Source organism: Vipera ursinii (genome assembly GCF_947247035.1).
Source record: "Vipera ursinii genome assembly, chromosome: 1".
Taxonomy (NCBI): Eukaryota; Metazoa; Chordata; class Lepidosauria; order Squamata; family Viperidae; genus Vipera; species Vipera ursinii.
Genome location: NC_139512.1, coordinates 98486293 through 98499074, shown reverse-complemented (window position 1 = coordinate 98499074; position 12782 = coordinate 98486293). Strand labels below are relative to the sequence as shown.

At 36.4% G+C, this 12782-nt stretch overlaps 1 protein-coding gene across 4 annotated transcripts in view; it reads left to right on the top strand.

The window, feature by feature from the left end:
* AMPD3 (adenosine monophosphate deaminase 3) overlaps positions 1–11930 on the top strand; it is a 48106-nt gene extending 36176 nt beyond the window's left edge. For all 4 annotated transcript variants that reach the window (XM_083350647.1, XM_083350646.1, XM_083350645.1 and 1 more), the window contains exons 12-16: positions 3000–3163; positions 4817–4937; positions 6532–6705; positions 7661–7771; positions 8652–11930. In XM_083350647.1, the coding sequence (XP_083206773.1) occupies positions 3000–3163; positions 4817–4937; positions 6532–6705; positions 7661–7771; positions 8652–8828 (747 nt within the window). In that variant the 3' untranslated portion in view covers positions 8829–11930. The remainder of the gene's footprint in view (positions 1–2999; positions 3164–4816; positions 4938–6531; positions 6706–7660; positions 7772–8651) is intronic.
* The last annotated feature ends 852 nt before the right edge of the window (positions 11931–12782 follow it).

Here is a 12782-nt window from a genome sequence, read left to right as displayed (position 1 = left end):
ATAAAAGAAGACAATTTCTAAACTCAAACTAAATATGCTAGCATCTATAGTAATATATAAGAAGCTCAGTATCAACAAATGCAAAAGTGCTTTTCTAAACTGAGAAATAAAAATATGAATCTATAGTAGGTATGATACTAAATGAGTCATTACTGACTAGAGTTAAAATTGGTGGCTAGACAGGTGAAAAAAACTCCATTTGGTTTCAGTATTTACAAATAACAAACTCCCTGCATGATAAAGTGGAATTATCATATTAATTGGGAATAATTAACTATTTAATATCAAACAGAATGGGAAATCGAAAGAAAGTGATGAGAAACAATTATAATCTTTTAAATAATTTTTATGAAAAAAAATTGCAAGATTTGGGGAAAAATATTTAGACAGAGTAAAATCTGAACAAGTTTGCTCTATAAATATCTATTAATTCTACAAAATACAGTATGAATTGCTTTTTAATCAGGGCATTTATTCTCCGTAAAGGATTTAAATTTGGAAATGTAGAACTAAAGGCTCCAAATATTTCATTCTGTATATGGTGGGGTTATAGATTTAAGGTGCTGGTTCTTACCTTTAAAGCCCTACATGGCTTAGGCCCGGGATACTTGCAAGACTGTCTGCTCCCAGGAACGACTTCCCATCGCCCTGTGCGCTCACACAGAGAGGGCCTCTTCAGGGTGCCATCAGCCAGTCAATGTTGGCTGGCGACCCCCAGAGGGAGGGCCTTCTCTGTGGGGGCACCTGCCCTGTGGAATCAGCTTCCCCTGGAGCTCCAGATGACCCCAGACATCCGGTCCTTTCGTCGTGACCTTAAGACATTTCTTTTCCAACAGGCCGACCTGGACTGATGATAATGGGTTTTTAAATCTGGTTTTAAGGTTTTATTGAATTGGGGCTATAGATATAGTTTAATTTTAATTTTAATATTTGTATTCTCTTGTATTTTATTGTTGTTAGCTGCCCTGAGTCCTTTGGGAGATAGGGCGGCATATAAGTCCCATAATAAATAAATAAATAAATAAATAAATAAATAAATAAATAAATAAATAAATAAATAAATAAATAATTTTAATATCTCATTTTAGATATATCTTACACCCACACACTGTTTAATGTTCTTTGTAATGTAAGTAGTTTAACTGTTGGCAGAAAGCTTTGGCAGAAAATTTCCCACTCCCAATTCTAAAGGAGGAAAACTGAGATTAAGCAGGGCAGCAGTTGTCTGGTAACCCCAATGACCCTGAAACAGGTTGCTAGTGTCTTGCTGAGATATCAGAGCAAGTTGCAAGTCAGACCAGTTAACCCAGATGATAAACCAGCTAGTCCAGTAGATGGGAGAATAATTGCCACAAGCAGTGCTCCACTATTCCTTCCAGTTTAAGTCCCTACAGGTTTTGCTGATGAGAAGAAGTGCTAGGATGCCAAACAGCTGCTTCTTTACTTGACAAGCATGATCAGACTCCTGGCAGATTTACTGCCATCTTCTCTCAGCAGTGAATTCTGTATCTTTCTAAGACCTGGGGGGGGGGGGGGAATTACCATTGACTGATTCCAATCAGGATTTATAATTAGTCTTTTACTGCTGAATCTGTAAAATGGAGAGTTACAATAACCTCATGATACCCCTACAATAGAATAAGTCAGGGGTGTCAAACTGCCGGCCCATGAGCTGGATGCATCATAGCGAAACTGCGCCCATCCCATTGCTGGCAATGGCAAAAAAAGTTGCGACATGTCATGTGATGTTTCGAGTTTGGCACCCCTGGAATAAGTGCTCTGTGAAACCACATATACTTGATTTTCAGTTGTGGCCAGAAATGAAAGGGACTTAACAGACCAATAAAAGGGTGAAATATCAGGTGAAATATCACACACATGTATTCTGCAGTCAGTCCAGACACTTTCAATGTTTTAGAATAGAATAGAGCTGGAAGGGACCTTGGAGGTCTTCTAGTCCAACCCCCTACTCAAGCAGGAAACTGTATACCATTTCAGACAAATGGTTGTCCAATCTCTTCTTAAAAACTTCCAGTGTTGGAGCATTCACAACTTCTGAAGGCAGGTTATTCCAATGATTAATTGTTCTAGTTAGATTAACTGTATTAATCTAATTCAGCTTGAGTATCAATCAAATGTTTGATAAATTACAAGAGAGTAAGGGTAGGAAACTTAGATGTCACTCTTCTCTCCCATTGCTGCCTCTGTACAAATATTTGTACCTAGATTGTACAAATTCAATCTGTGCAGCTGGGAGCCAGCCGAGCTCCATTTACATGAAAGGTCTTTATATGTAGTGGACCTAGTTAACTATTCCCCTTTGAAGCAATAACTAAATGTACTTGAAAAGTGGGATATTTTGTAAGAAAATCTAATCTTTTGGAAAACTAGTACAACCTCAGGGATACCATCAATTGTAGTCTGCATTCTGAAGTATGGTACCAGATTATCCGATGCACTCTTTCTTTTTGCTTATGGTGCTTCCTATTCATTTGGATACATGTGTGTGAACATTTACTTAATTTTCAAGAAAAAAATAAATTAAAAGTTACTTTGTGTAATAGTTTTAAATAAGCATTAGGTTTTGTAGTACCGACAACATGGGTGAAGTACAATATAATAAAATTAGGATGCCTTCATACACAATTATGAAGATGCAAATTAATCACCTTGAGAATGGTTACCCTATAATGCGGGGGTCTTCAAACTTGGCCCTTTTATGACTTGTGGACTTCAATTCCCAGAATTCCTCAGCCTGGCACGCTAGCTGAGAAATTCTGGAAGTCCACAAGTCATAAAAGAGCCAAGTTGGAAGACCCCTGCTATAATGGCTTGCAACATTATGACTATCGTTTATATGCATCCAGCTCTCAGCAACTTATCAATAAGGGGTTGGGACCTTAAACAGCAGTTTAAATGGTAATTTGTAGCAATTAAGTTAGATAATTCAGAAAATCATACATTATTCATACAAAAATCTGTTTTTATTAAATTCTTAGGTGACAGGGTTTGATAGTGTGGATGATGAATCAAAACATAGTGATCACATGTTCTCTGAAAGGAGCCCCAATCCTGATATTTGGATTAGCGAAACAAATCCTCCATATAGCTATTATTTGTATTATATGTATGCAAACATCATGGTTCTCAACAACCTTAGAAAGTAAGTAGTAATATTTCTATTTTCATGTTTCTATGTTTGATAGAAAAGTATAACAAGGGATTTATATCATGGTTTTGTAAGATAAACAAAAATACGTAAAATTTATCTCCCCTCTCCCTTTTAAATTTTATTTTGCCTCCACCTTTCTAATTACACAATGAAGACATGCTGGAGTTCTACACATTTCCAGGTTGACAATTCTGCTCTGGGCATTGGGATTAGGCATAAATTGTCCTAATGATAAATTCTGTTACAGATGCTATTGTCATTTGAAGGTAGATGAACAAATAAAAAGTTGAAAGTCTTATAATTCTAAACAAGTCTTTCTTAAACGATGATCCTTAGATGTTCTTGGAACAGGATTTGTGTCATCTGTGGCTTTGATGGGAGGACTGGGGTTGGATAAAAATTGAGAGATTTTGCTTACAGCCTGAGAAACATCAGTGTAGAACAGGGGTGTCAAGTTGCTGGCCCACGGGCTGGACGCATCACACAAAAGCCGTGCCCACCCCATTGCTGGCAATAACAAAACTGTCCCAATTCGTTCATGTGTCGTCGCGAGTTTGACATGTCTGGTGTAGAACATTTTTTGCACAAAGTCCCTTTTGTTAGGTAAGGAGGGGATAATTTTCCAGACTGAAGATCATCAGTACCTGTAGTATGCATTCTCATTTTCATTTTAATCTTTTTTATCTCTATATGAAATCAGTTTTATGAATTCTAGCAATGAAGTGGTATCAGCAGAAGCTCAAATTTCTGCCTTGCTTGTGACTACATATAGAGTCACTTTCAGCATTACTTCAGCAGCAGGAGTGATTATAGTTGTAATAACTACTCTGTAGAATTATGTCCATCACAGGTGACATTTCTCTGCCTTGCTTGGAGCCATTTGTAGTTAGAGTTATCATAGTGAACCTGTAATTTGCACAAGTAGTACAGATTATCCATTATCTCATAGACATCTGTTTGTTTGTTTACAAATCTGTTTGCATAAACACAAAATCAGATTGCAAACACTGCGCAGCCTGCTGATTTAGAGTGACTAAAGTTGTATGGAACTGGAGAGAAAGGGTGAAATCAAGAAATTTAAAATGAGAAAACAAAGCAGACAAGACCTTCAAAGTCAGCTATGCATAGCATGTTTAGACAGTAGCATTTAGGCCTTGGTAAAATATAATATGAAATAAAAAAAGGATTGAGACAGAGCTGTGGTCACAATCTAATATTTGAAGCAGTTTAATCTCTGCTGTGTCATGCGAGTTACCCCCCCTGGCAGAATTATCCTGCAATGAGTCATTTGAGCTGCAGTCACAAATACCTGTCTAATGAAATGGAGGGCTTACCTTTGAACAAGTGGACAGGGCCAACCTAAACCATTTTTAATTTGAGGCCCAGCAGCCATTGAGCCTCTTCTGTCCCTTAGTTAACATGAGAGTGTTTGTGTCTTTGAGGTCAGGCCAGGATGGGGGCCGTGACAGACTGTGATGAAGGACTTACCTCTGAGTAGCTTAATATACATATTGCTCCCCATCAGTGGCCCATTGTCACAGATGCATATTTTTTGCACTTCCGTTGTGTAATCTATCATTGTGACTGGTCTTGGGATTTCAGAATGGGAAGGTATGGTGCTAATTGTATTTTAAATTGTTTTAGGGAGAGAGGCATGAGCACCTTCTTGTTTCGCCCTCATTGTGGAGAAGCTGGATCTATAACTCACCTGGTATCTGCTTTTCTAACTGCAGACAATATTTCCCATGGATTGCTCCTGAAGAAGGTATAATAATGATAATGATAACTTTATTGTCACTTTGAATGTACACCAATCGGCATACATCAAAATGAAATTTCATTGCATACAGCTCTCAAAGGGTCACCACCTCCAATATATACTCCTTGTTCGTGGCCCACTCAAATTTCACATTGTCCATTTTAGTCTCTAGGGAGTGAACGATGGCAAACAGGACAGATGGAAATGGGGCTCCATGTGGATTAGTCCTCAAGTTAATGGTTTTACTGCAGCCTCCACCAATCTATTGTCCTCCTAATAAATTACTTCAGCTCCTAGAATTGTCTGGGACTTCTGAAACTGAACACATACCTTTGGGAGTCATCAGATCACTGAAAAATTCTTAATAGAGTTTAATTTGTGGTACTGTTAGACATATTTACACAGGTAATCCTCTAGTTATGAACACAGTTGGGACCAGAACCTCCATTCCTAAATGCAGTGATTGAGTCCCACCCAATTCTACAACCTTTTTGTCACAGTCATTAAGCAAATAATATGGTTCTTAAGCGAATCATGCAGTCTTCCAAGTGAATTCCCTCATTGACTTTTCTGGTTTGAAGCCCCCTGGGAAGGTTGCAAATGGTAATTACTTAACCTCTGTCACTGCACCTGTCATAAATACATGCCAATTGTAAGACACTTTCTTCACTCTAATCATATTTTGAAGGATTGTTAAATGAATGGATGTAACTTAACCTGTATGCATCATGGGAGTATATGGGAGTATATGGGATCTATAGCTCTCCATCTTGAGGTTTGCTATATGCAAACAAAGATGTTTATTTTCTGTATATCATATTGTACTTTCAGATTGTTGCCTTTTTTAACAGACCTTAGAGGATTCACAAGGCCTACTTGCATGCCAGGTCCCCAAGTCTGTATAACTCTTATAGGACCGCCATGACTAAGCTCATGTGGGCTTATTGCTGAATGGATGTATGTGTCTGATTACTATAAATGGGAAGCTTAAGGACATATTTACTTTTGTGTGTTTGAAATCAATGGGATTTATAGAAAGCTTACTTTCTGTTAGCTTTCAGTTAGCAATTCTCCACTGGGTGGCAGATTTCAATGTAATTCTGACACAAACTGTTCTAATTGAGAAATATTCTATTTTATTGGACAGCAAACGTGTGCTTCCTTAAGGACTTTTTCCAGACAGCTGGGTTTCAAATAATAAATGTAACTGCAACAGTGGTTGGTCACTTATAAATGGACTGAATAGGAAGATCAAAAGCTGGTTTTTGAAGGAGTAATTTGTACTACAATCACCATAGACAGCAAAAGACCTTTTATTTCCTACTTCAGCTAATGCAGTAACACATGTTTTAACATCTCAAATCTGTTTATTTTTCATTATAAAAATGTATTTTTTAAAAAATACATCAATGCAATACAAAATAAGGGTGTATAGTTGTATATATATAACAACTCAACTTATATAATGCCAGAGGGCTGGGGTCAGTTAAAGTTTCCCAAGCTGTAAAAATGGTTTTCCATTTCCTCTGGCTGAATGTTTCCTTTCCTGTTATCTCTGTGTGAATGAATAATGATGATTTTGGGTGTTGTTTTTGTACAGAGTCCAGTTCTCCAGTATCTTTATTATCTTGCACAAATCCCCATTGCCATGTCTCCTCTTAGCAACAACAGCTTATTCCTGGAGTATTCAAAAAATCCATTACGAGAATTCTTGCACAAGGGACTGCGTGTTTCTCTGTCCACAGATGACCCCATGCAATTCCACTATACCAAGGTAATTTGCATGAAAGCAATTTAAAAGCTTAATTTCCATCTGAAACCATATTAAATTAAATGTTTTCTTATTAAATTCAGCAGCAGCTCTCCAATCTTACATTTGTTTATTTGAAAGCAATTAGTTTTCAGTTATCGTTTCACTTCATTTAAGAGGGCATAGAATTCTATTCACAATTTAATTATTTACTGTGTTTGAATCCTAAACGTTGAATACTAGAATACTTGTAATGCTCATAATGCCCTTTTGTTTCTCAAGCCCTTCTTCCTTATCCCATCTGCTGGATGCTGAAGCATGGAGTATGGACTCCAGGCTCCTACATTCTTCTTTCATGTTATTTCACCATTAAAACCTAGAATGTCTGAGTTTCGCAGGATTTCTTTCTACTGTCCACAGTTTTCTTTGCCATTTGTTTTCCACTTCTCTTAAACATTTCAAGGTTAATCTGACATGTCATTAACAACAGTCCTGTAGCTGGACTATGAAGCATAGGTGTGGTCTGGTTTGGATATAATCGATCCATGAAAATTGAAAAAGACAAATGACCAATTTTCATAAAGCTTGCAGAAATAAATTTAACTGTGTAGTGGCTGGAGTTTCCACCACTTCTAACAGGCTACCCAGCTCTGAAACTATAATAGTTGGATCTTGTCAACTATGGTGGGAGACATCTGCTGATAAAAGGGTAAGAAGATGAAATTTCATCAAATTTTCCTGATTCTCTGAACTCTTAGTCCTGCTCCCACTATTCTGGTGGCCTCACCAATCCCCTAGAGAGTTTTCAGGGAATATAGAGGACAGTAAGGGAAGAACAAAATTAAGGAAGAAAAGAGAAGAGCTCTGCAAAATTAAGTTTCCTTTTACTAGAAATGGTCCTTTTGCTTTCAGGAGGTGAGAAATAAATGAATAAAGGTATTTGATAGTAAATCATATATTTTTGTATATATAAATGAAGGAAGCACTGATGGAGGAATATGCCATAGCAGCCCAAGTTTGGAAACTGAGTACTTGTGACCTGTGTGAAATTGCAAGAAACAGTGTACTACAAAGCGGCTTGTCACACAAGGTAAATTTACTTTGCTCCTATAAGCACCAGACATTTGAGGACGTAGGGGACAAACTAGGTGCTGTACTTTATAAATAAAAATAAAAATGTGTGTATTAAGTTACCAGAGGACCTGATCATCACACATAATAGGAATATTTTAGCTTATGTCATCTTTTCCCTAATGGTGTGGGATAGAAGTGAATAAATTCTGAGCCCTTGAGCTTTGTTTACAATATTGATTTACCTTTGCCACTGAAATGAATGAAACAGAAAAGATGGCATGAATTTACCTTTAGGGCATTGCGGAGGGGGGGGAAAGAGTCAAGAGCTAAGCTTGTAAGCCGCCCTAAGTTTTTGGAGAAGGGCGAGATATAAATGGAATAATTTAAAAAAAACCATATAAAGGGCACCATCATGATTGCCATCTTGACTTTTTTTCACACTTCCTGCAGATGCCGTTGTTTATATAGCAGCATAACTTGTTCTTGATTTCTGTCAGACTTGTCCAATTTACCATTCACAATTCCCATCCAGCTTCCTCAAAGGCTATCTGGAAATTTTGGGAATTTCAGTCCAATATATTTGAAGGCATAGTTGGGGGAAGGTAGTGTTTCACTGATCTCTAGTTAAATATTTAGTGTAGTGTTGCAAAATAAAATCATGCCTGTTAGAGAGCAAAAGAAACTAGGGTCTCTTAAGAAAGCTGCTACATGAAGTTGCAAGCCATCTTTGTATATTGATTAATTTAGTAGCAGTTAAAAAGACTGGAAGTTTTTGTTCTCTCTTTCAATAAACCACCTACTACTTTTCAAAAATGCCATTATGTGGAGGTCATCTTCCAGATCCTCGAGTTCAGGAACTTTTCAAACAGTATCTTTTTTTCTCTCTGTTTCTCTAGGAAAAACAGAAGTGTATAGGTGTAAATTACTGTGCTGAAGGCCCAGAAGGAAATGACATTAGAAAGACAAATGTTGCACAGATTCGAATGGCTTACAGATATGAAAATTTATGCAATGAACTGAGTTTTCTGTCTGATGCGATGAAGACAGAAGAGATTACAGCACTGTCAAAATAGCCACAGCTAAGCCTGAGCAAAAGAGAGAATGTGAGCTTTTGCAGGACAGAAAGTCGTCTGATCATCTGAATTCTTAAGTTACATCAGAATCGCTACAAAACCAGTTTCTGAAAGTGCTTACCTTAAATAGGATTGCTATAGATGCCAAGATGCAGGCTTCTAGCTATGTGGTTTAATGCATTTAAAAGTACATTCTAACTCTAGTCAGTATAGGTTTGCATCTCAAGATACATAACGTTCTGCTTTGAAAAATAGGACACAGGACAGTAATTTTTGGTAGCACAGATGGACCAGTTTTCTCACAATTTTTCTCATATTGGATTGATGGCACTTTAAACTTTTAACTTCTGTTTAGATTTCAGATGTCTGATTGTACACAGTACTGTAGTGTCCGTTAGTTAACAAAGACCATCCTGAATTTAGAAACTAAAATCTAATATAACCAAAGATCAGCACATTGCTCCTAGATGTTTAGTGGACATACAAATCTTGGCTTTTCTAAATGGGCCCTTTAATTGAAGAGTAATTAGATATGATAATTTCCTGAGGCATCAAGGTATAAGTCAGATACATGAAAAATGCAAATCAGCTGTTGATATATCCACCAGGATTTGCTACGTGATCCAGTAGAACGTTTTCAGTTCAACACATCCATATTAACTTTCCACTTTATTCACCATTATGAGACTTCTTCCACCCCCTTGATTTTTTCAATATAGAAGATTAAGAACTTTCTTATCTATGTATTGGGAGGCATATTTACTTGCAAAAATATGTATTCATGCACATTAGAATATTAACATTGGTTACCTTCACACTTTTCATTAAATTGAGGTTTATTTTAACCATTGTTGAATAAGCCACAGTAACACTGACACACAGTGCTAAGCTTTAAAGCATGATTTACATTTACATCAGCAAGATTTATTAATCTTGTTAACCAAAACCAAACAAATAATAATTTAGTATAATGTGAGGTGTGAATAAAGCTGACATATGCATAGACTTAAACTGCATTTTGTAGTTTGTATGAAACGCGCTAAACATAGAAAGTTTGATAGCTTAATATGCTACTATTTCATTACTATGATGTAAAAGTGTGGGACCTGGAATATAATGATTTATCATACGGGTGTCAAAGTTGATCGCGTCACATGATTGTATCTTTTTTTTTCCTTTGCGGAGTCTGCACGTGAGGCATCCGGCCTGTGGGCTACTAGTTTGATACCCCTGATTTATCAACTGCTGTAGGTAGTGTCAAAGTTTTTATATGGAGTTTATTTTGAATATGCAAACTTAAAAATGAACTATTAGAGGCAGTTTTTGAGTTCTGACAAGCAGTTATATTTAATTACTGTTGGTGGTAGTAGTTATGTAAAACTTTACCTGTTAGCCATTTGAAATAAAATGATAATTCTGAAAAGGGGAGATAGAAAGTAAAATTTGTCACAAATTCTGAACTTCTTAGGGAAAAAAGGGATAACAAATTTTTCTCCCTGCACTTATGGTTCTAATTTAAATATTACCATAGTCTGGAAAAAAGTTGCACAAAAAGTTTTAGTGCACATATATAATTGTGGTTGGGAAGATATTTCAATTTCATAAGTGCAAAGCTATTTTTATTTGTTTCTATCCAGAAGAATGACTATCCTATCCAGGTTTATTTCACATCTGTCCAAACGCTCTCCTAATCCAATAAATGCAAATTGTTCACAGAAACAGAGGCTCAGGAATCTTTCCACAAAATAATTATAAATGCAGCTCCCGTATTTGGAATTTAGCATTCTATTCTGGGATACTATGGCAGATAATACTGTATATACTATCAGCTTTAACCAAAGATGACCATGACAAATTACATCTTTATCTTTGTTGGCTAATAACAATTTTAGAACTTGACCTTACAGCCAAGATTATCAATGCTTGACAGATAATCTAATTTTTGTTTGAAAAAATTATTGTTATTAGAAAATTCTCCATTATGTAAAGAACATATCCAAAAGTTTATTTCTTTCAGTATTTTGAGTTTTCCTTTTATACTAGCTATTATGCACATTAAATTGAAAATCTTTTTTAAATTTATTAATTGCAAACACTGCTTGTTTCCCTCTCAATATTAGCTGGACTTGGTGGAGCAGAGAGAGCAGGCTTTTCAAAAAAGGAAATCTTGGATTCCATAATATTTACGTTTTTACAAAATTTTTAAAAAACCACTGCTCTATTAAAAAGCAGTTTAAACCACACTCACTATGGCAAAGTATTATGCAGCTATAGTGGTTGTACAACAGGAATGGCTAGTTCTAACCACACAGCAATCCTGTGTTTTCAGTCTGCTAAGCCCTCCAGCTGGCAAAGCCTCCAGTATCTGCTCTGGACATGGACAATTGCTTTGGAGGCTGTTCGAACTATCTTCGTTTACCTGCACAGCTAATTCAAATAAAACACAGGTTCTGTGTACCTATGTGCATTTATGTAAAGACAGCTAAGAGCAATTATGAATAACATAAGTGGGAAAGACATAGCTGCTTTAATAAGTTGAGATGATATGCTCAATAGGCACTCCTGCATATTTGGAAATAACTTATTTGAAAATTTTAGTGAGCACAGATATGGTTTCTTATCGAGATGTATTAATGAGCCTTAAAGTAAATTCTACTGAATTTACAAGGGTTTAAAATTGCACTATTATTGCAAGTTTTTGAAATATTTTGGTAAGCTATATTCCATAATTGTGGTACCTTCTTTCTTGAATTATAACTGAAGGCCAGATATTTTCTCAAAGGGAATTACCTATTATACTTTTTGATGATGTGGACTTTTATGGGTGAAAGTTTAGCTGTTAATTTTGTTTACTAGCATTATTTTATATAATTAAAATAACTATTGTTTCTACATGGAACTTTTGGATGCTAGAATGCCAACATGAACTGATTAGAATTCAAAGAAATCCTTGCTGGTTTAAGATGGATTATGGGAGTTATGTCCAGCTTGAACAAGAAAAATGATTTGAGTTGTTCATGTACAGTATGTATTTTGTTGTGTAAAATATTCAGATATTTATAGCATGAAGCTTAATAAAGGGAAATGTTAAACATTTATAAATATATTGATGTTTGTCCTATTCTACAATCCTAAATGAAGTCAATTTTGACTGATTATTACTATCATACCTATTACTGTGTCACAAGTATGAAGCTCACTAACCCACAAACTCTATGTAGGACAAAGATAAAATAAAAAACAGCAATACTGCTATAAGGAATACAGTGTGAGTAGTATTTTTCTGGTTAGCCATATAGTTGGCTGCTGATTTCCTCTCAATTTTCCATTTCCAATCATCCCGCAACCAATAGGAGTAGGAAGACGACTCCCTGCTGGTAGAAAAGCTAGGTCAGGGGTCAGCAACCTGAAACAGTGAGAGCCACTCGGAACTGGTTCCCTCACAAAAGGAAAAACTGGGAGCCGCAAAAATGTTTTTGCATGTGCATACATGCGCGCATGCGCAGAACAGGGTTTGACTGAAGTGTGGAGCCAAGGCGAGATATGCACCTGCATATTTGAATTGATTGGTTGAACTTTTTTAGTCCCACTTTTTTTTTTTTTGGACTGCACATGGCAGAGGACTGGGAGCCGCAGGAGACGGCTGAAAGAGCCATATGCGGCTCCGGAGCCGCGGGTTGCAGACCTGTGAGCTAGGTGGTACAATGTTGGGGGAACAAGGGAATTCTGTCATAAGCCCCAAAACAGGCCCAACATAACCCCAGAAATAGCAAAGACTTAATTCCAAAGTCAGAATAAATTTTTTCCCCCCCTCGATATAGAAACTAGTCTCCCAAAGCACATTTTGTTTCAAGCTCAAAACAAACTGAATACAAGGTCAAAATGATCTGCACATCTCTGGCCAGGAATATATAAAATCATAACTTACTTTCTTGAAATTATTTTATCTATATG